Genomic DNA, 24082 nt, shown 5'->3' with positions numbered 1-24082 from the left:
AAGTTCCTTGCTTTTGTACTCTATACCTCTGTTAAAAAAACATATGCGATCCTGGGCTTTATTAACGGCCTTCTGAACTTGTTCTGCCACCTTCAAAGGTTTGTGTATGACACCCCAGGTCTCTCTATTCCCGCACCCCCTTTAAAATTGTACCATTTAGTTTATATTGCCTCTCCTCATTCTTCCGACCAAAATATATCACTTCACACTTCTCTGCATTAAATTTCTTCTGCCATGTGTCTGCCCACTGTATACGTCCCTGCATTCTGAAAAACAACTGTTCACCACTACACTCTGCTTTCTGTCTCCTAGCCAATTTTGTATCCACACTGCCACTGTCCCTTTAATCCCCTGGCCTTTAATTTTGCTAACAAGTCTATTATGTGGTACTTTATCAAATGCCTTTTGAAAGTCCAGATACACATCAACCACACTACCCTCATCAACCCTCTCCGTTACTTCATCAAAGAACTCAATCAAGTTAGTCAAACATGATTTTCCTTCAACAAATCCATGTTGACTTTCATTTATTAGCCCATACTTTTCCAAGTGCCAATTTATTTTGTCCCAGATTATTGTCTCTAAAAGTTTCCCCACCACTGACATTAGGCTGACTGGCCTGGGTTTATCTCTCTTCCCCTTTTTTGAACCGGGGTGTGACATTTACAATCCTCCAGAACTATCCCCATATCTAAGGAGGATTGGAAGATTGTGGCTAGAGCCTCTGCTATTTCCACCCTTACTTCCCTCAGTAACCTCGGATGCATCCCATCTGGATCAGGTGACTTTTCTACTTTGAGTACTGCCAATCTTTTAATTACCTCCTCTATTTATTTTTATCCTATCCAATATCGCTACTGCCCTTCCTTTACTGCTACAATGGCAGCATCCTCTTCTCTAGTAAAGACTGATACGAAGTATTCATTTAGTACCTCAGCCATGCCTTCTGCCTCCACAAGATGTAAGGAATCTTACAACACCAGGTTATAGTCCAACAGTTTTATTTGAAAATCACAAGCTTTCGGAGATTATCTCCTTCGTCAGGTGAAGTGTGGGATTCCTTGAACGTTACCGCATTTATAGTCAGAACTCAATTGCTGTTTTGCCTGCCAATCTTTGATTCCAATCCATCTGGGCAAGAACACTTTTTAACGCACTGAAATTAGCCCTCCTCCAGTTAAGTATTTTTACGCTTGCTTGTTTCTTGTCCTTTTCCATAACTATTGTGAACCTGATATCATGATCACTGTTCCCCAAACGCTCCCTCACTGAAACATGCTCCATCTGTCTTACTTCATTCCCCAGAACTAGATCCAGCACTGTTTCCTTCCTCATTGGGCTGGAAACACACTGGTCCAGAAAGTTCTCTTGTACACATTTCAGGAATTCCTCCCCCTCTTTGCCCTTTACATTGTTACTGTCCCAGTCTATATTGGGATAATTAAAGTCCCCCATTATCACTACTCTATAGTTCTTGCATCTTTCTGTAATTTGCCTGCAAATTTGCTCCTCCGTCTCCTGCCCACTATTTGGTGGCCTATAGTATACACTCAGTAGTGTAATAGTTTCTCTATTGTTCCTTAATTCTAATCAAATAGATTCTTGTCTTTGGTCCTTCAACTGCTTGTGGGACCTTGCTCTGCACAAATTGGCTGACTACACTTCAAAAATACTTCATTGGCTGCAAATTGCTCTGGGGCATCCTGAAGTCATGAAAAGCGCTACAGAAATATATTTCTCTCTTGTTGGGGCTGGTGCACTTCCTACTTTAACTCCAGATAACTCTATAAGCCAATACCTTGAAGGGTATGGGGGGTATTGCTTGGACAAACAGCAGAAAGCTTACTCGTCCTCTATGCTGGTGAACTATACAGTTAACCTCCAGCAGCGTCCCTAAATACATTTGGTGATCCAGAGGCTTTGGCTCTTGCCAACCTGTATCTAAGCTCTCTGGACTTGAGCGATTTACATCCAAATGGAGAGAATGTACACCCAGATCAGACAAACTCCATATGTGAATTTCTCAGTAGTTTGATTTGGAGACTTAACCACAGTGATGGGTTTCCATGCATGTCAGACACCCGGCCAACCCAAAATAAAAACCACTTGTAAAGAATAGTTACTTGAGCAAAGTACTGAAAAGTGATTGCCACTTAATGATCCGTACCTGGTCTCTGCTCAGTACTATCTTGCAACCTGCGTTGTGCCACACTGTGGAGTATCACAACGATGCCATTGCACTGCTTCATACCATCTTTCATTATTGAAAAAAATAAATCAATGTAACTTAAAAGCAAAATATCTTCAGCTATATTTAGCAAATGGACAAGATCCAACAAAAGTTTTAAATAAATGATACTTGGTGATTACAAAATAGATAAACACAAAATTGACTTTCAAAAGGCATCTGGATTCACAATTAAAATGAACATTACAAGCTCACTGTTTACACATTAACTTGTCTCTTTAATGCTACTAAATAGGATGCTATCAGTTCATATAAAGCATGTTTTACAATCTGAATGAAAACCTCCTCCACTCTGATCTGTTGGGCTTTCATCAGTGTTGAAGACTTAGCACAATATATATAGCAAAAGCTGACACAATTTACATTCCTCTATCCCACAAGCAAACCATCAGAATCTATTAAAATTACTGTACACCGATAGGAAGAGAGACATGACAAATCACAGGGCAGAAGTCAGATACCAGAGAAAGCGTCTAGGGGCTTCTCACCAGGACCCATTTGCAAGCAAATGATATTGTTCGGAGGCTGCATGCTGAGTACATGACAAACTGATGCAATTTCAGTACTGTCGGAGAACATGGGCGATATTTGTCTGATGTTAGCTAAGGTTAGTCTGCAGAAATGTGCAGATTTCTTTAGATTTGAATCAGTGGGCCTAAGGGCATCACTTGACAAACCACAAATAATTACAGTATGCTGTTTCCATTGTACTCCATTATTTTCCTGTTCTTATCTAGGGGTTTTGGACACTAGTGATGATGCAAGGTCATATCGTCTTTGACCAAAACATGGTAAAATATTGTTCATTCTTGTGTGATAAATAAAACAAGGCCTTGCAGATTAGGAAAACAATTTTTCAGCATTTTTTGAGTTTTATTTTAATAGACAAAATTATTCTGTGTATTCTTTGTATCCTAGCAACCATTGAGGTCACACCAAGCAGCATTCACTCATGGGGTGATAACATTATCAAGTTATTGCAAAAACTCTTGACAAATGGATTGTTAACTTCTCAGCTCCTAGCAGATAAAAACATGGCTCCGCATTTGCTTCTTCACAGTTCAGCTTTCTAAAATGAACTAGTGTGGATACATTACTCTGTCATGCCAGAAAAAGTGATTGGAATCTGTCTCCTGTCAGCAACACCCTCAGAGATTTTCATGTTCCCATCATCAAGGCCACAGCATTATGACGAATAATAAAATGAAAACACTCCCACTCTTGTACAACGAGAAAACTCATCACTTCAGTAGTCAAAATAAGTCAGCAATTCCATTATTTCTTTAAATTTTTATGACATTTGTGCTGTATTATACTCCTCCACACCGATTGTAGCTTTGACAAAAGAGCCACATTTTCTGAGGGAGGGACGGGTGAGTATGAATGCTATGCGTTGGCTTTAATGCTGCATTTTAGCCTGTATTGGAGCAAATCCTCTGAACTCAAATCAGGTCTGAGTATTCCCACTTGCAAAACTAGAGAGACAAGAAAGCTATTGTACAGCTTTAGTGAACTGAAATGCATACCAACTTGGAATCTTTCAAGTACTACCAATAAATTTATTCTTATACTAACAATCCTTCATTGTTTCCTTCATTCCATTGCTGCTGCGTCTGATGCTTTGTGGCCTAGTTCAGAAGGCCAAAATAAAAGGATCCACCACTATTGTGAGCATAAACACGTAATTTGTGAAATAGATGCCACCCAAGTGTACTTACTGGAGTAAACACAATGGGCTGGATATTAAGGCAGAGGTGGGTTCCAAGCCGGTGGGGGGGGGGGGGGGGGGGGGGAAAGAGGGAGGCCTGTGTGAAACCCGGAAGTAAATTTAGCGGGTCGGAATGTGCGATTTCACATGGCTGCCTAATTATAATTTTACTTCTGGGTTTCGCGTCTCCAAGCTGCGTCAGCGGGCATAATGCGCACCTGCAGGACATGATCTAAACTCCACTATTTAAAGGGCCAATGCAAATATGGCATTTGGAGGAGCTAGGAGGTTTTGGAAGGAGATAGTGAGAGTTATTGAAGATGGATTCAGGATGAGCAAAGGCAGCACTGAGATTTGACTATGTTTCCCTGAGTTACCGATGGGTGCAGTCAGGAGCAGGAGGGACATAATTTACCCCAGCAATGGGAGGAAGAAACCTGTTGCTCTCACCAAGGTGGTGTGGTTGGAGATGGTTGAGGAGGTGAGCAGCAGGAGCACTGTATCCAGTTCTTGGATGCAGTGCAGGAAATAGTTTAATGACCTAACAGGGCAGGAAAAGTGAGTACAGTTGTTGATTCACCTACATCCTGTGGTATACAACAACCTCCCTCTCAATCTGTCTTGTCAAGCGTACTCCATCACATCATTCCTCACACTCACTTAAGTTTCAAGAGCACCGATCCTTCACTTTTTATGCACTCTCTCACCTCCCCATTTATCCATTCACCACTGCCACTCACCCCAAACCTTATCCAATCTGATGCATCTGCCTCAGTCACTCTCACTGAATGCACTGCATCCATCAGGGTGAATACATGAATTACAGTCACTCAGGCCTGTTCATTTGCCCCTTGTAAACAGAGCACAAAACACAAGGGAGAGGGAGAGGACTGGAGGTGGCCCACCACAAATTGTGCAGCTTACAAATGAGGTGGAGGCCGTGGAGACAAGTGGCACCTCTGCATCCCTTATAATCGGAGATGAAGAGACTGGGAACTCGCAGATGCCTGGTGATAGAGTTAAAAATATCTGGCACACACGTTGACTTTATTTCATCATTGACTGAACTATGAGAAGCCTGAGTATGCTGATAGTCAAGATTATTACTTTGCCAGGACAAATTCATATCTGTTTCTTTTGTATTCCAAGACCTTCACACGTAGAGCAACAATCTGTAGACATGCCCGACGACAATTCCTCAAAAGGAGCTCATTCCTTTGGAGAGTGCACTATCACAGGACATATAGCCATGCACCAACGCAAATACTCGCACTTCAGTGGGTCTAGTCAGTTAGTTGGGTTTTCACCTGGTGATTCACAATTCACAAGCGAGCACGATCAGACACTGGTGGCAAGGACAGCTGTGGAGTGTCCATGTCGGGAGGCGCACTCCTCTCCAAGCTCTGCTCAGTTGGACAGATGCTGAACCCTGGGGGACATTGTTGAAAATGAGAATGATAAGGGGGACAGCAGCAAATTTGTGAGGTACTGACAGACATGCCATGCATACTTTCCACAATAGTGGAGAGGATGTTTAACAAAATGGTATGTTGTGAAGTTTCCTTTTTTTAAAAAAAATAACTGCACATAAAATTTAATGATTTGCAACACTTCTCCGTCTTGCCCATTATTGCATCCCAAGCGCCAACTTGCCCTTTCAGTTGTTTCATGAGGAATGTGAATACATGATGAGACCCATTGGAGGATATGCAATGGCTGTATGGTTGGTTGAAGGACTGTTTTGTGCAAAGGTGTGGGGGTGGTGGCACAGGATTTCATTTTTTTTTAATTGTTTCCGGTCTGACAAACTAACTGAACCTTCAAACCACGAGGACATCCCTGCAATGCCAAGCAGCAAAGTACACAGCTGGTCTGGCGATAAGTGCTCCATCTTCACATTGCTCCTCGTCCTTCTCCTCCTCCTCTTTTTCAATGATCTAGTCATGTGATGAGCACCTTTGTTGTCCTCCACCTCTAATCCTCACTGCTGCGCAATGTGCAGAACACAGCACACCACTGTGATTCTGGAAACCCTCGCTAGCGAGTACTGAAGGGCGCCTCCATACCTGTCTAGGCACCTGAAGCACATTTTCAACAAGTCGATGGCTTGCTCAATGACACATCTGGTGGTCATACAACTCTTGCACCTCATTGGTGGGGTCCCTCACAGACGTCAAGAGCCAAGTTTGAAGGGGGGTATCCCTCGTCTCCTATGAGCCATCCCTTAAGTCTGTTTCCTGGTACAAAGAGGTCCGGGATGTTGGACTGCCGCAGTATAAATGCATCATAACAGCTCCCAGAGAATCTGGCACACACCTGCATGGGCCTCTTTCTTGTGAGCTGTGCATTGATGGAATGAAATCCCTTGCAGTTGATAAATACTCCTGGTTGCTCTGCTGGTCCTCAGGTTGCCACGTGCATACAATCGATGACATCCTGTGCCTGTGGGAAGCTAGCCAGAGACCCGAATCTGACTGCTCGCTCATTCTGGTTATTGTCACGGGAGAAGTTGACGTTAAGTTGACGCCCTGGAAAACAACCCATCCGTGATCTGCCATATACATTTATAACCTGCCGACTGAGAGACCCTCGAGATATCGCTAGTGATGTCCTGGAAGGAGCCAGAGGCAAAGAAATTGAGGTCGGTGGTGACTTGGATAGCGACTGGCAATGCGTGGCCACCATGTCGTGCAGGGAGCAGCTCTTTTGTAGGAGGTTTCAGGTGTCTGCGACCACCTGACATGACAATTTGAGCCTGCAGAGGCACTGCTCCTCAAATAGGTCAAGGAAACTGACCTTATGTCCAGACATAGGTAATGCCTCCTGCGACCTCGGCTACTCTGTTGCTCTCCTCTCTCCTTCACCTTTCTCTTGTACACCTCAAGCTCCCACCACAGCACGACCTTGCTGCCGTGGATGGCGATGGTCTTCCTCATCCAAATTCCAAATCGAAAGCATCCATGGCACCCCCCCATCCTGATTTTGTCCGCTTGAAAGCCTCCAAACTTCTGCAACACGTGTCTCACCACAAGAACTCTCAGCAAAATGTTCGAACTGAGAAAGCAGCTGTAAGCACTGAGCCTTTAATGATATGGGGGAATGAGAAGTTTAAACATCCCCATGAAGTGCCACTCAGTCTCGCCTCCATTTCACTGACGAGTTTCCCAAGCCCTGGGAAACCAGTACTGGAGGCGTTAAGTTTAAATCCTGTTGAAAGCTCTTCAAATGAGCCTTCCTACCATCTAATAATGACCCACCTCCAGCAAGCAGGTTACTCACATACCCAAATGCGCCTCCTTTAAAACCGGAAGTGGGTGCTTTGGAGGCTGATTTGAGAATTTTAACATTTTTATCTTCCCACAAGCACCCAACTCACCTGTCGTTGGGGGTTAAAATTACTTCCCCCCCAATATATTAGATGTATCCAAGTCAAATATGCATTTTGCATAAGCTCACTCCTTCCCCACATCTACTTGGAAATTGCTACAAGGACAGTACCATGTTGCTTCTGGTCAGACTGAATGCATTCCATTGCCTGACTTGGAGGTTATTACAAGTTTTTCTCCATGAAATTTAAGTGCACTGAGTGTTATTTTAAGAAAGGGTGAACCCAAAACAAAGAAAAATCAACTAATACCCAAACTAATGGTATTACTCAATGCTGTAACAAAATGAGTTTCTTGATCAGAAAATGCTACGCAGTAAACCAAGCACAGTCAACTGGGATTCATCCAACTTCTATAATCTCCCCTTCAGTTAACAAAACGACGTAGGAAGGATTTACTGGCTCTGTCCACTTAGCTTTTACCAACGATGGAAGGAAAACAGCTCGGAAGGTTGTTTCACAACACTTCACCAAATTTTATGGCCAAACTCCCCTGAAGTGCAGAGGACAATACAAAGCTTGTAATCTACCCAGTGATGGAACATTTCAGCCCTGTTTAGTAGGCCAAGAAGAAAAATCCATCTTTTATTCCTGGGCTCAGGCAGGCCAAAGATGAGGATGGCCTACTCCATGTCACAGTCCATCTTCTACTGTATTGGAGAAAAATGGCTAAGCTGCCAGTCCTCTAAGATTATGACTGGGGCAGCAACACAAGAGTTTGACCCAGAGGTCCATGCTTATGCCATAAACATAACTGATGATGTAGTTGTATCTCAGTAAATAGCAATAGTTCACTTCTGCCGATGGAACTTTCTCCAGGACATCACCACCACCTGTCTCTTGTATTCAGAAATTCAAATGCAGTTAACGATCACTAACCAAACTGAGATGTTAAAGCATACATTATATTATGGAAATTTAAATTGCCTTTTGGTATACAGCACTCTTTCTCCTGGTCTTCATATGCTTTCAGCATCCAGTACAGCCAATTTCATGGGATATATGTACTTGTTTCAGTTGCACAACTTGACTTCCAGTTCTAACATTTTTGTCACACTGCGCCCCCCCCCCCTCAACCCCAATTATAAATTCTTATATCCACATTTATAATGGGTTTTGCCAGTGTAAAATCGTCACTGTGATTGTACAATTTGACTACTAGGTTCCCAAAAATTTCTCAATGATTTCTGAAATATTTTTTCTCTTCAGTAACTAAGATTCTAATGCCCCAAATATGAGTTTAAACAAAATAAAAAAACATTTAAGAAAACTACATATTTCACAATAACATAAGAACATAAGAAATAGGAGCAGGAGTAGGCCAATCGGCCCTTCGAGCCTGCTCCGCCATTCAATAAGATCATGGCTGATCTGATCCTAACCTCAAATCTAAATTCATGTCCAATTTTCTGCCCGCTCACCGTAATCCATAATTCCCTTTACTTCTAGGAAACTGTCTATTTCTGTTTTAAATTTATTCAATGATGTAGCCTCCACAGCTTCCTGGGGCAGCAAATTCCACAGATCCACCACCCTCTGAGTGAAGAAGTTTCTCCTCATCTCAGTTTTGAAGGAGCAGCCCCTTATTCTAAGATTATGCCCCAAAGTTCTAGTTTCACCCATCCTTGGGAACATCCTTACCGCATCCATCCGATCATGCCCCTTCACAATCTTATATGTTTCAATAAGATCGCCTCTACTCAATCGACTCAACCTCTCCTCATATGTCCGCCCCCTCATCCCCGGGATTAACCGAGTGAACCTTCTTTGTACTGCCTCGAGAGCAAGTATGTCTTTTCTTAAGTATGGAGACCAAAACTGTGTGCAGTATTCCAGGTGCGGTCTCACCAATACCTTATATAACTGCAGCAATACCTCCCTGTTTTTATATTCTATCCCCCTAGCAATAAACGCCAACATTCCGTTGGCCTTCTTGATCACCTGCATACTAACTTTGATTTTCTTGCACTAGGACCCCCAGATCCCTTTGTACTGCAGTACTTTCCAGTCTCTTGCCATTGAGATAATAACTTGCTCTCTGATTTTTCCTGCCAAAGTGCATAACCTCACATTTTCCAATATTGTATTGCATCTGCCAAATCTCCGCCCACTCACCCAGCCTGTCTATATCCCTATATCATGTCGATTACATGATGAATTTTATCCAGTGAATTGTCTTGTGTGTCTTTCAACAACTTCATTATTGTTTTTACTTGAAGGCCTCAGCCTCTCCTAAAAGCCTGACTTGATATCGCTGTCCGGAATTTGGATTGTGCAATGTATCTAATTTCCAGTCAGCTATACTAATGGAATATTTTTCTTTAGTTTCTAGCATTTTCTGCTCTGTAAATTTTATTCAAAATAATTTTGAAAAACAACAGAACAAATTTCAAAAAAGTGTTGTAAGGTAAAATTTATATCGAGGGTTTTTTTTTAAAAAGTGCTAAGAGGAATGGAGAGAGGCACTGAGAGGGTGCACGTGCACGCAACACAAGACAGCAAAGACAGGCAAGAGCGACTATATTTTTCAACTTGCCGTATGCATCACCACAGGAGATTAACTTTTTTTTTTAAATGACAGGAGCAAAGTATGCAATTCATGAGCAGTTTCAAACATCATAGTTAACATGTTTCCAAAATGTGTTAACATTTTCACAGTTATTAACCGCATTTCAGAGCTGGTGTTGCGGGTGGATTCGCTGTGGAGCATCAGCGATGCTGAGATTATCGTGGATAGCACGTTCAGTGAGGTGGTCACACCACAGGTAAAGATTACGCAGGCAGAAAGGAAATGGGTGACCGCCAGACAGAGTAAAAGGACTAGGCAGGTAGAGCAGGAGTCCCCTGGGGCCATCTCCCTCTCAAACAGATATTCTGCTTTGGATACTGTTGGGGGGAGATGGCTTATCAGGGGAAAGCAGCAAGAGCCAAGTTTGTGGCACCACGGGTGGCTCAGCTGCACAGGAGGGGAGGAAGAAGAGTGGCAGGGCTATAGTGATAGGGGATTCAATTGTAAGGGGAACAGATAGGCGTTTCTGTGGCCGCAAATGTGACTCCAGGATGGTATGTTGCCTCCCTGGTGCTAGGGTCAAGGATGTTGCGGAATGGCTGCAGGATATTCTGGAGGGGGAGGGTGAACAGCCAGTAGTCGTGGTCCATATCGGTACCAACGACTTAGGTAAAAAAAGGGATGAGGTCCTGCAAGGTGAATTTAAGGAGTTAAGAGATAAATTAAAAAGCAGGACTTCAAAAAGGTAGTGATCTCAGGATTACTACCAGTGCCACGTGCTAGTGAGTATAGGAACAGGAGAATAGACCAGATGAATGCGTGGCTGCAGCAATGGTGTAGGAGGGAGGGATTTAGATTCCTGGGACATTGGGACCGGTTCTGGGGAAGGTGGGACCTGTACAAGCGGGACGGGTTGCACCCGAGCAGGACCGGGACCAATGTCCTCGCGGGGGTGTTTGCTAGTGCTGTTGGGGAAGGTTTAAACTAGAGTGGCAGGGGGATGGGAACCTGAGAAGGGAGTCAGAAGGGAGTAAAGTTGAGAGCAGCAAGAGAGGGCAAGACCCAGGGAAAATTTACAATACAAATAGTAGAAATAGTTGTTCAAGAACAAGTGAAGTGAAAGGGAAAAGCGTAGAGCAGCAGAAAGAACGTGTACTTTAGGCACTTCAGATAAAGTGAAAACTAGAAGGTGTAAGGCGATTAACCCAGCATCAAAGCTGAATGTCAGGCTAGGGTGTGTGGCCCAACTAAGAGTTCTATATACAAATGCACGGAGTATAAGGAATAAATTAAATGAACTACAGGTTCAAATTCAAATTGGAGGGTATGACATGATAGCTATTAGCTATTACTGAGACATGGCTACAGGATGGTCAGGATTGGGAACTAAAAATACCGGGTTGTAAGGTCTACAGGAGAGATAGGGAAAATGGAAGAGGGGGAGGAGTAGTCTTAGTGATTAGAGATGAAATCACTTCAATGATAAAGGAGGATATAACAAGAGGTAAGCAGCCAACAGAGACCTTATGGGTTGAATTGAGAAATAGGAAAGGATCTAAGATTACAGTGGGAATTGTGTATCGGACCCCTGGCAGTAGCTCTGAAGTGCTAGATTGTATAAATGCAGAGATTAGACAAACGTGCAAGAAAGGCATAGTGGTCTTAATGGGGGACTTTAACCTTCACATAGATTGGGAAAAGCAGACTAGCAACTGTCATAAAGGTAGTGATTTTCTTGAGTGTGTTCGGGATAGTTTTCTACAGCAGTATGTCCTGGAGGCAAGCCATACTAGATTTAGTAATGAGTAATGAACCAGATTTAGTTAACGGCTTAACTGTACGCAAACATCTATCCAATAGCGATCATAACATGATCAAGTTCAATGTAGTGTTTGAATGGGGAAAAAAAAAGTGATTCTAGACTTGGGTAAGGCCGACTTCAAAGGGATGAGACAGAGACTGTCCACAGTAAACTGGGCAATGTTAATGCATAAAACGACTGACGATCAGTGGGAAATGTTTAAAGAAACATTTAACGTGATAGAGAATCGGTTTATACCCGAGGGGCAAGAACTCTACTTGCCAAAAAAAACAGCCATGGACAACTAGGGTGCCTTGGCACTTTGGATACAAAACTGGCTTCGTGGCAGAAGGCAGAGGGTGATGGTCGAAGGTTGTTTTTGTGACTGGAAGCCTGTGGCCAGTGGGGTACCACAGGGATCTGTGCTGGTGCCCTTGCTGTTTGTGGTCTACATTAATGACTTGGATATGAATGTAAAAGGTATGATCAGTAAGTTCGCTGATGATACAAAAATTGGTAGGGTTGTAAATAGCGAGGAGGATAGCCTCAGTCTGCAGGACGATATAGATGGGTTGGTCAGATGGGCGGAACAGTGGCAAATGGAATTTAACCCGGAAAAGTGCGAGGTGATGCACTTTGGAGGGACTAACAAGGCAAGGGAATACACAATGAATGGGAAGACCCTAGGCAAGACAGAGGGTCAGAGGGATCTTGGTGTGCAAGTTCACAGATCCCTGAAGGCGGCGGAACAGGTAGATAAGGTGGTAAAGAAGGCATATGGGATACTTGCCCTTATTAGCCGAGGCATAGAATATAAGAGCAAGGAGGTTATGATGGAGCTGTATAAAACACTGGTTAGGCCACAGCTGGAGTACTGTGTGCAGTTCTGGTCGCCGCACTACAGGAAGGATGTGATCGCTTTGGAGAGGGTGCAGAGGAGATTCACCAGGATGTTACCAGGGCTGGAGCGCTTCAGCTATGAAGAGAGACTGGGAAGATTGGGTTTGTTTTCCTTGGAGCAGAGGAGGCTGAGGGGGGACATGATTGAGGTATACAAAATTATGAGGGGCATAGAGAGGATGGATACTAAGGAGCTTTTTCCCTTCGTTGAGGGTTCTATAACAAGGGGGCATAGATTCAAGGTAAAAGGCGGGAGGTTTAGAGGGGATTTGAGAAAGAACTTTTTCACCCAGAGGATGGTTGGAGTCTGGAACTCACTGCCTGAGAGGGTTGTGGAGGCAGGAACCCTCACAACATTCAAGAAGCATTTGGATGAGCACTTGAAATGCCATAGCATACAAGGCTACGGACCAAATGCTGGAATATGGGATTAGATTAGACTGGGCTTGATGGCCGGCGCGGACACGATGGGCCTCTATCCGTGCTGTATAACTCTATGACTCTATAACTAAAGAGGTAAGGGACAGTATAAGACATAAGGAAAGGGCATACAAAAAGGCAAAAAATGGCACAGATCCTGGCGAATGGGAAAGATACAAAGATCAACAAAGGGTCACAAAACAGATAGTAAGAGCTACAAAGAGTGTATGAAAAGAAACTTGCAAGGGGTATCAAAACCAATACGAAGAACTTTTATAGTTACATTAGGAAAAATAGGGTGGTCAGGAGCAGTGTTGGCCCCTTAAAAACTGAAAGTGGGGATATTGTCATTGACAACGGGGAAATGGCGTACATGTTGAACAATTACTTTGCGTCAGTATTTACAGTAGAAAAAGAGGATAGCATGCCGGAAATCCCAAGAAAACTAATATTGAATCAGGGACAGGGACTCGATAAAATTAATATAAGTAAAGCAACAGTAATGAAGAAAATAATAGCATTAAAGAGTGACAAATCCCCAGGACCAAATGGTTTCCATCCCAGAGTTTTAAAGGAAGTAGGTGAGCACATTGCAGATGCCCTAACTATAATCTTTCAAAGTTCTTTAGATTCAGCAACTGTCCCTCTGGATTGGAAAATTGCACGTCACTCTGCTTTTTAAGAAAGGAGAGAGAGAGGGAAACCAGGAAATTATAGACCAGTTAGCCTAACATCTGTTGTGGGGAAAATTCTGGAGTCAAAATTAAGGATAGGGTGACTGAACACCGAGAATTTTCAGTTAATCAGAGAGAGCCAGCATGGATTTGTGAAAGGTAGGTCGTGCCTGACAAACCTGATTGAATTTTTTGAAGAGGTGACTAAAGTAGTGGACAGGGGAATGTCAATGGATGTTATTTATATGGACTTCCAGAAGCATTTGATAAGGTCCCATATAAAAGAATGTTAGCTAAGATAGAAGCCCATGGAATCAAGGGAAAAGTACAGACTTGGTTAGGAAGTTGGCTGAGCAAAAGGCGACAGAGAGTAGGGATAATGGGTAGGTACTCACATTGGCAGCATGTGACTAGTGGAGTCCCGCAGGGATCTGTCTTGGGGCCTCAATTATTCACAATATTTATTAATGACTTAGATGAAGGCATAGAAAATCTCATATCCAAGTTTGCCGATGACACAAAGATTGGTGGCATTGTAAGCAATGCAGATGAAAACATAAAATTACAAAGCGATATTGATAGATTAGGTGAATGGGCAAAACTGTGGCAAATGGAGTTCAATGTGGACAAGTGTGAGGTCATCCACTTTGGATCAAAAAAGAATAGAACAGGGTACTTTCTAAATGGTAAAAAATTAAAAACAGTGGATGTCCAAAGGGACCTCGGGGTTCAGGTGCACAGATCATTGAAGTGTCATGAACAGGTGCAGAAAATAATCAATAAGGCTAATGGAATGCTGGCCTTTATATCTAGAGGACGAGAGTACAAGGGGGCAGAAGTTATGCTGCAGCTATACAAAACCCTGGTTAGACCATACCTGGAGTACTGTGAGCAGTTCTAGGCACCGCACCTTCGGAAGGACATACTGGCTTTGGAGGGAGTGCAGCGTAGGTTTACTCGAATGATACTTGGACTTCAAAGGTTAAGTTACGAGGAGAGATTACATAAATTGGGGTTGTATTCTCTGGAGCTTCGAAGGTTAAGGGGTGATCTGATTGAAGTTTATAAGATATTAAGGGGAACAGATAGGGTGGATAGAGAGAAACTATTTCCGCTGGCTGGGGATTCTAGGAGTAGGGGGCACAGTCTAAAAATTAGAGCCAAACCTTTCAGGAGTGAGATTAGAAAACATGTCTGCACTCAAAGGGTGGTAGAAGTTTGGAACTCTCTTCCGCAAACGGCAATTGATACTAGCTCAATTGCTAAATTTAAATCTGAGATAGATAACTTTTTGGCAACCAAAGGTATTAAGGGATATGGGCCAAAGGCAGGTATATGGAGCTAGATCACAGATCAGCCATGATCTTATCAAATGGCTGAGCAGGCACGTGGGGCTGAATGGCCTACTCCTGTTCCTATGTTCCTAGTTGCTGAAAGAAATATTGCAGTGAACTTGAAGATAACCGCTGAACAGATCTAACCCAGGACACTATTCCAGAACAATCTACAAACATGAATTTTAAAAAAGCCAGAAATTTACATAAATTACAATTATCTTGTATGTTCAGTACTCTGGAGTAATAGAAACATACAGGGAGTTAAATTGGGCCATGTAGCGTCAGTTTTTTTTTTAGGCGCTACGTGGCCACCTAAGAATTGAAAATATGGTCCGAGATGCACACTTCCAACAGGAAGTACGCAGGATGCCATCTTGGGGTTTGCACGATCACATCTAACGACCGCCAATAGCATGCAGAGCAAGGAGATGATAACACGAATCAATGTGCAACGCTGCTTTGAAGATACCGCTCTCATTTTGCAACTAGACGCTCCAGCCAAACTCGCACAGCTGAACACAATGCTAAACGGCATGAAGGACCCCCACCAGCGCTATTTAAAGGGATCATTAAGTACTTACAGGTTAGTTGCTGGATTATTTATTCTGGCTGCTGGTGCAATTTGTGTGTGTTTTTGGAGGTTTCCTATACTTGGCTAAAGTTTCAATATTCTACAGGAAGTGGTCTGGCTGGTCTTGCAGTACTTTGTGGCATTTAAAATATTGTGCTGAAAAAAGTTGCTTCCAGACATGGGTGACCTGGTAGGGCTTCCTCTGGGATTTGAACATGAGTGAGTGGAGACCATGCAGAGCAGGATAAGCTACTAGAAGAGGGAGGAGGAGGAGGAGGAGGCAGTGCAGGGAACTCAGCAGGAGGCCATATCCACGGAGGGCCTTCAGGGAGCAATTCTCTTACCTCAACTTCAGTGATCAGCAGTGCATTAGACGTCTTCAGTTCACAAAAGAGGTCGTGACTGAAATTTGTCAACTGCTGCAGCCACAACTGCAGCCTCAAAGCGGGACAGGGACAGCATTGCCTGTGGCTGTCAAGGTAACCGTGGCTCTTAATTTTTATGCCTCTGGCTCCTTTCAGGCTGCTGCTGCTGCTGGAAATACAACTAACATCTCACAGTTTGCAGTGTACTGTAGTATAAGGCTCTCTATACAATGAGAAACACATTCATCGCATTTCCTCTTGTCAAAGACAAGCAGGAGGAGCGAGCACGAGGTTTTGCACAGATAACAGGCTTCAACTTGGTGCAGGGTGCCACTGACTGCACGCACTGTCTGAACTCGGACATATTCATCGACAGAAAGGGAGTCCACTCCCTCAATGTGCAGCTGGTGTGCGATCACAGGCAGCAAATCATGCAGGTGAATGCCTACTATCCTGGCAGAAATCATGATTCATTAATTCTGCGGCAGTCCTCTGTTCCACCTGTATTTGAACCAGCACGGCAAGTCAAAGGTTGGCTACTGGACGACAAGGGTTATCCCCTCATGGCATGGCTCATGACTCAGTTTAGGAACTCACGCAAACATGCACAGCAGGCCTACAATGAGAGCCATACTACCATAAGGAACATCAAAGAGCATAGCATCGGTGTCCTCAAGCAAAGCTTCCTCTGCCTGGACCCCTCTGGAGGAGCCCTGCAGTAACCGGCTGAGCGGGTATCAAGATTTATGATAGTATATACTATGTTGCACAACCTGGCTATTATGAGGGAACAGCCTTTGCCACTGCCTATCAGGCGAGAACCTGAGCAAGAGAAGGAGGAGCAAGAGGGAGGCAACAATGTAGACAGGCTCTTTCTGCGAGGGCTGTGTGATCTGATTATTAATGAGCGACACCAGTAACGTCAACTACACCTCCCCATTCACCAACAGTCCCACACTCCTTACCTTTCCTCTCTCTCATGACCATCAAATCGTCCTCTCTATGATTACACATTGCTTCCTCCCTCAGCTCGTCACAGAAATAAAAACCATCAAATGCAAATTCAAGTCCACATTTATAAAGTCACTCATTAAATAATGCATACAAATTCAAACTATTCAGCCTTGTGCATTCCCTTACTGCCTGTCCTTTGTGTGTCTTTACCTTTCCTAGTGCTCCTACAAGGTGCTTTCCCAGTGGCTGACGCATGGGAGGTGGATGTCTGCTGACATTCAATTGAGGAGACTGCAGATGGTCTCGGAGGACGACCTCGAGCAGCTCTGGGCCGAGAGGACCCGGCTTCAGACTGCACCATCTCGGCCTTGGCTGGCTGGCTGACAGGAAACAGCAAGGGTACTGGTAAAGCGGCAGGGGTGGGAGCAGGAATGCTGTCATCCTGAGAGAGGACAGCAGGTTCATCTTCCACGGAGCCACCGCCACTCTCCCGGGGCGGCGCCTCAGCAATCCTGGTGATCTGTCAGAAAACAGATTGCTGGACTGGTGTGATGCCCTGGAAGCCCCTTTCAACAGTGGCACCCAGAGTCGCAATGGCAGCAATCTCAGCTTCCAAGGCAGTAGTCAGACCTTTGATGGAAGCTGTGGCATCAGTCATCAGATGCTGTATCATGCTGGGTTCCACAGATGCGCTGATGGAAGTGACCGCTCGTTCCATGTTGGAAAGGATGGGCTCCAAGCTCTGCGCAAAGCCCTGTGCCAAGTTGGAGCTGGACTCTTCCGTGCTCCTTGACATTATGTGCAGGATTTCTGGCAGGCTTTCCAGTGCACAAAGCATTTGGCTGTGTACACCCATCAGCCTTCTTCTGTAGCCTTGGCCATCAAAGTCATCATCTGCAGCAGAACTAGTAAGCAACCTCGCCCTCCGGCAAACTGGTATCTGTGCTATCCGTTCCGCCCCCACCCCACCCTGTCTCACCACGTGCAGATCCTTCCTCTATCCTAGCTTCTAAGGTACACGCAGTGTCAGTCTCTGAGTTGGTGGCTGCTGGTGTAAGTTTGAATGACAGTGTCATCATCACCACTGTCTTCTTCCTCCTCTGATGGGGAAGGTCCCAGTTCTTGGATTTTTGAAATGAAAAAGGGACAAGGGTTGGGTTGTGGTGAGAGGTGTGGAGAAAGTAAGAAGTGGGTGCTTACACCATCTACAGCTTGTGAGTCAGAAGAGATTGTGGGATAAGGGAGAAGTGGGAAGAGAGGATTAGGTATGTAGAAACCCTCACCATCGATCCCTCCAGTTCCGCCAGTGACCATGGCCTCAGTAATGCCCCTTCCCATGATGGCCAGCACTGTCTCCTCCAAGGGGATTAAAACGTGCAGGTGTGCTCATCCTCCTCCAGTTGTTCATTGCTGCCTCCCGTTATGCGCCACCTTCTCCTGCAAGAAAGCAGGAAGTGTGTGAGTCAGTGTCCTGCAAGACGTTTGGGTGATGTGGCTGTTATGATTGAATAGCTGCCAGTGTGTGAGGGTGAGGTAAAGCATATGAATTGAAGGATTGAGTACTGATTGTTGGTAGTTGGGTGATGGGGGTGTAGTGAATTGACCAGTAGATGAGGCTAGTGGTGCAGTTGGTAGGATATGCCAACTTGTGTCAGATCATTGAACTTCTTCCTGCACTGCATCCATGTTCTTGGAGCTTTTCCCAACTGAAGCAATTTTAGAAATCACTCAGTGCAGTGGCTCCTATATTGAGCAATTTAAATATGAAGCAACAGGAAGTATGCTTTTAAAGTTACTTATCTTTTTATATCGTTACTTCACCAGATTTAAGCAATTCAGCACAGGAAACATGTTAGCGAGTCATTCCCAAATTTCATTTGTTGGTAAATTGCCCTGCACTACAAATGGCACAGTTTTACTAGGAAGAAAATGAAGCCAAATGTACAAAGCAACTTCTAAAACAGTTCTATACTGAGTGGCCACAAGCAACAACTGTTGTGAAAAATGGCATATAGGTGCAGCTGGAAGCTCACTCAGAATGTTTGATGCAGATAATGCATGCTAAGGATTCAAAAAAGAAACATTCCCTATAATTGTCTTATCTTGAATTTTGGCTGAGCTTTGGAAAATTTAATCCTTTGAGCATTCAATTTTTTGAGGTGTTCAAATATGCACATATTCTGACATGTGCAGAACCTTTACCATGACTTTAGTTTTACTTAGTTCCTGCATAGAGAACCAAATCTAGCGAAGTCCTAAAAAGTAACTCAGCATTACTGCATCATAGCAGTATTAGTTATGATGTATTTCTGATATATGATGCAGTTGTACTGTATCTCTGCCAAAACAGCAGCCCCTCTGGCAGCCAAGTCAGGTGAAAAATTGTCTGATCACTTTTCACACAACAGACATTCCATATAATCAATAAATACTCACCAGCAGTCATTGATTACTTTGCTCAGTAATCAACATTTTTGATTTGTGCTTACGTATTACTTGAAGACTAGCCATTTAATTTAGCTATTCATTAATTCATGAGATGCCACAAAATATCAGATCGTAGAAGTCAAATACAAGGAGATTCTCCAAAATATCCTCAGTCTCAATATATAGATTAAAGTATGGGGGCGGGTGGGGAGAATTCTGATGTTAGATACTTCCATGGTTTGACATTACAGAATCATCAGCATAGTTTCTCACAATTTCAGTTCAGTCATTAGGATATCATGGCAGAACACCACCCAAAACCCAAGATCTCATGAATGAGTTACTTAATTTGGACTAATATTTGTGTCTACTTATTATTAAACATACATATATATTTCCAGAACTCTTACTGATTATTAATAGACAACAATGATAGGGGGAGAGGGGGAACTGTCCATCTCCTTTTCATGGGCTTTATTCAAACAACAGTCCCCAGAAGTGAGGGTAAACAACAGACATCAGCACAATGTACACAATTATCTATTACTATCAAAATTAGGAGGCAATAACAAACAATTTTATCACTATACTACTGATCGAAGAGATATGATTATTGGCATCATAAATCACAAAAAAACTGTAAGCATATACAAAATATACATTGCGTTAATCCACCAAATACATACGTGACCTTGCCGTTATCTTGAACAAATAACCTTAACCCTGAGTACATAGTATTTATTACACAATGGCTACTCTCAGGGGCAGGGTTCACTCTGGTTAAGATCACACAAATAGTTTGAAGACAACAAACTTGCAGCATCTCTCCAAAGTTCCATTCAAAGGTCCCAGGGCCTCAGTACTACCTGTGTACTTCAATGTCTACATGCTTTACCTGATAAATGCACAGCTCAAGATATATGGTGGTTATCAGAATTGCAGGTTTAACTCAGTCTCAGGTTTTTCTGGGTTGCCTCGGGGCCACTTTTGAGGTACTCAATCTGATTATATTCTCACTTATAAACAGTAATCCTTTTCACTGACCTGGACATGTTGCTAAATATAGATATTAGTAGATCTCCTGTGCCATTGCTCACAGAGTCCTTTGCTCCCTTCTATCCCTATAACTTGTGATTCTCCCCATCTCATCTCTCTTCAGTAAAGTTTCTATGTTCCTAAATCTCTTCTCACCATGTCAGTGAGCCACTCTGTTCCCTGTATCTCTCGTCATAAGTTCATTATTCTATGTGTGTGTGTGTGTGTGTGTGTGTGTGTGTGTATCTTTCCCCATATATTTCTAGTCAGCTGATTTCAGTCTCTCTAATGACGTGTCTTTGTGCCCCCAATCTATTAGATCTGATCTCCTATCTCTGTCCTCATGTGTTCCCTGCATTTATCGCTCTACAATAACTTGTATTTATATAGCACCTTTAACATGGAAAACATCCCAAAGCACTTCACAGAAGCGTAATCAGACAAAAATGGACACAGACAAAGAAGGAGATATTAGATGGGGTGACTAAAAGCTTGGTCAAAGAGGTGGGTTTTAAAGGATGGGCTTAAAGGAGAAGAGGGAGATGGAGAGGCAGAAAGGTTTAGAAACTGAATTTTGGAGTATACAGCCTAGATAGCTGAAGGCACAACCTCCAACAGCAGGCCGAAGGGAGGGGAAATTACACTAGAAGGCAGAGGCGTAAGAAGGGAGAGTTCTGGGAAGGGTTGTAGGGATTGGGAACGTTAAAGAGATAGGGAGGGAGGAGAGATGAGAATCAGAATTTTAAGTTGGAGATGTTGGGGGACTGGGAGCCAAAGGACATCAGCAAGGACAGGGGTGATGGGTGAGTGGAACTTTGTGCGGGATAGAATACGGGCAGCAGAATTTTGGATGAGCTAAAATCTATGGAGGCTGGTGGAGAGGAGGCCAGCCAGTCTACGTGCACTCATCCAAAGGGGAGAATTTTAACCCCCCCCATGGTGGGTGGTGGAGGGGCAGGCGGGTGGGGGGGGGGGGGCGGGGGGAGGGTTAAAAATAATAAAGTGGGCAACCAGCCCCCAACCTGCCTCCAACACACCCATTTCCAGTTTTATGGAAGGTGGGTCGGGCGACCAACACGCTCTCAGAAGGCGGGCCTCCATTTTAACTGAAGTTTTATTTTTAACCACCTGCAGGCTCGGTAAACCCGGTAGATGAAAGGAGGCGGAAGGTCCAGATCCATCAGATAAGTGCCTTTACAATGCTTGTGGGCCAGGAGGAGTAGGACTGTTTGCCCCTGGTTCCTCAAGCTTCCCTGTTTACCCCCTGCGTTCGGCCAACCTGCCCCCCACCCCGGCGATGTCTGACCCCCCCACCCCCACCCTCGCGACCAATGTCTGACCCCACCCAAGTTATTGGACTTAACTCCGATCCGCTCCCCAACTGCTTTCCAGCCCGACAGCCAACCAGCCGGTCAAGCTGGCTGGCTGGCGGGTGGGAAACCTGTTGAAAATATTTAAAACAGGTCCTGCCATTAAAGTCAACAGGACCTGTGGAAAACCCTTACTTCCGGGTTATCCGTATGCAAATCCTCACCCTGCCCCGCTCTCTTCCCGCCTCAGAGTTATTATCAGGGCCAAGAAATTTACAGTGCAGAAGAAGGCCCTTTGGCCCATCGTGTCTGTGCCAGCTGAAAAAGAGCCATCCAGCTTAATCCCACCTTCCAGCCTTGTAGGTTACGGCACCTCAAGTACACATCCAAGTACCCTTTAAATGTAATGAGGGTTTCTGCAATGAGTTCCAGACCCCCCCCCCCCCACCCTGGGTGAAATAATTTCTCCTCAACTTCCCCTCTAATCCTCCGACCAATCACTTTAAAATCTATGCCCCCTGATTATTGACCTCTCTGCTAAGGGAAATAGGTCCTTCCTATTCACTATCTAGGCCCCTCATAATTTTATACAGTTCAATTAAATCTCCCCTCAGCCTCCTTTCTTCCAAAGAAAACAGCCCCAGCCTATCCAATCTATCCTCATAGCTAAAATTCTCCAGTCCTGGCAACATCCTTGTAAATCTCCTCTGTACCCTCTCAAGTGCAATCACATCTTTCCTGTAATGTGGTGACCAGAACTATATAGTTCTGGTGACCACAGTTCTAGCATAATCTCCCTGCTCTTATATTCTATGCCTTGGCTAATAAAGTATCCCGTATGCCTTTTTAACCACCTTATCTACCTGTCCTGCTACCTTCAGGGATCTGTGGACATGCACTCCAAGGTCCCTCTGGTCCTCTCCACTTCTCAGTATCCTACCATTTATTGTGTATTCCCTTGCCTTGTTTGCTGTCCCCAAATGCATTACCTCACACTGCTCCAGATTGAATTTCATTTGCCACTTTTCTGCCCACCTGACCAGTCCATAGCTTCCCTCCTCACTATCAACCACACAGTCAATTTTTCCATCATCTGCAAACTTCTTAATCATGCCCCCTACATTTAAGTCTAAATCATTGATATATACCACAAAAAGCAAGGGACCTAGTACTGAGCCCTGTGGAACCCCACTGGAAACAGCCTTCCAGTCATAAAAATACCCGTCGACCATTACCTTTTGCTTCCTGCCACTGAGCCAATTTTGGATCTAACTTGCCACTTTCCCTTGGATCCCATGGGCTTTTACTTTTTTGACCAGTCTGCCATGTGTGATCTTGTCAAAAGCCTTTCTAAAATCCATGTAGGCTACATCAAACATGCCACCCTCATCGACCCTCCTTGTTACCTCCTCAAAAAATTCAATTAAGTTAGTCAGACACAATCTTCCCTTAACAAATCCATGCTGACTGTCCTTGATTAATCTGTGCCTTTCTAAATGACGATTGATACGGTCCCTCAGAATTTTTTCCAATAATTTGCCCACCACCGAGGTTAGACTGACTGGCCTGTAATTACTCGGTCTATCCATTTCTCCCTTTTTAAAAAAAACAGTACAATGTTGTTGATCTCTCCTAGTCCTGGTCCTACATAGAAGAAAGGAAAGTTTTGGAAAGAGCACTCCTAGCAAAGTCAGGTCAGGTCAGTACTCAGTGAGGGGTCAGGGTTGAGTCAGCAACAAACAGGGACCTCCGGTTGGGAAATCCAATGGTCAGGTCATCAGGCAGTAAATGAAAAGGGTAGAAGTTGAGTCACCACCAGGGATTCCGGGCATGCAAAGGTGAGGTGGTGGGAATGGCACCAAAGCAAATGGCAGGCGCGGCCAAAAGTGTGTATGCGGTTGTGGAGAGTCTCTTTCCCTATAGGTTTCTACTCAGTTGACTTCTGGCTCTCTAATGATTTGTCTTTCTGCCCCTAATCTGTTCTCACCTCACTGTCAGATCTGACCCCCTATCTCTGCCGCCATTTGTTCCTTTAATATATCTTTCCACCACAACTTGCATTTATATAGTGCCTTTAATATGAAAAACAGCGCAAAACACTTCACAGAAGCATAATTAAGCAAAAATGGATGCAAAGCCAAAGGAGGAGATATTAGGAAGGGCGACTGAAAGCTTGGTGAAAGAGGTAGATTTTAAAAAGAGGGCTTTAAAGGAGTAGAGGCATGGCTGACAATGACAGGTCAAAGGGAGGGGAAATTACACAGGATGCCAGAATCAGAAGAATGGAGCGTTCTGGGAGGGGTCTCAGCCTTTTCTGGGTCATCTCAGGGTTACTTCTGATGTACAGCAACAGCACAGCAGCAAGTGAATGGTTGGGGGGCAGTGTATATATTATACACACACACATATACACACACAAATCAATAAACACCTGCATA

At 44.0% G+C, this 24082-nt stretch overlaps 1 protein-coding gene across 4 annotated transcripts in view; it reads right to left on the bottom strand.

Annotated features, from left to right (window-relative positions):
* Positions 1 to 24082, bottom strand: part of LOC137320977 (sorting nexin-24) — a 246321-nt gene that overhangs the window by 210272 nt on the left and 11967 nt on the right. The window contains exon 2 of one of the 4 annotated variants that reach the window (XM_067983033.1): positions 18156 to 18309. The exons of the other annotated variants lie outside the window; for them this stretch is intronic. Coding sequence (XP_067839134.1) covers positions 18156 to 18158 — 3 coding nt within the window. The 5' untranslated portion in view covers positions 18159 to 18309. The remainder of the gene's footprint in view (positions 1 to 18155; positions 18310 to 24082) is intronic. 4 annotated transcript variants of the gene reach the window in all.

Source organism: Heptranchias perlo, chromosome 4 (assembly GCF_035084215.1).
Source record: "Heptranchias perlo isolate sHepPer1 chromosome 4, sHepPer1.hap1, whole genome shotgun sequence".
Lineage (NCBI taxonomy): Eukaryota > Metazoa > Chordata > Chondrichthyes > Hexanchiformes > Hexanchidae > Heptranchias > Heptranchias perlo.
This window is presented reverse-complemented; position numbering and strand designations above follow the sequence as displayed.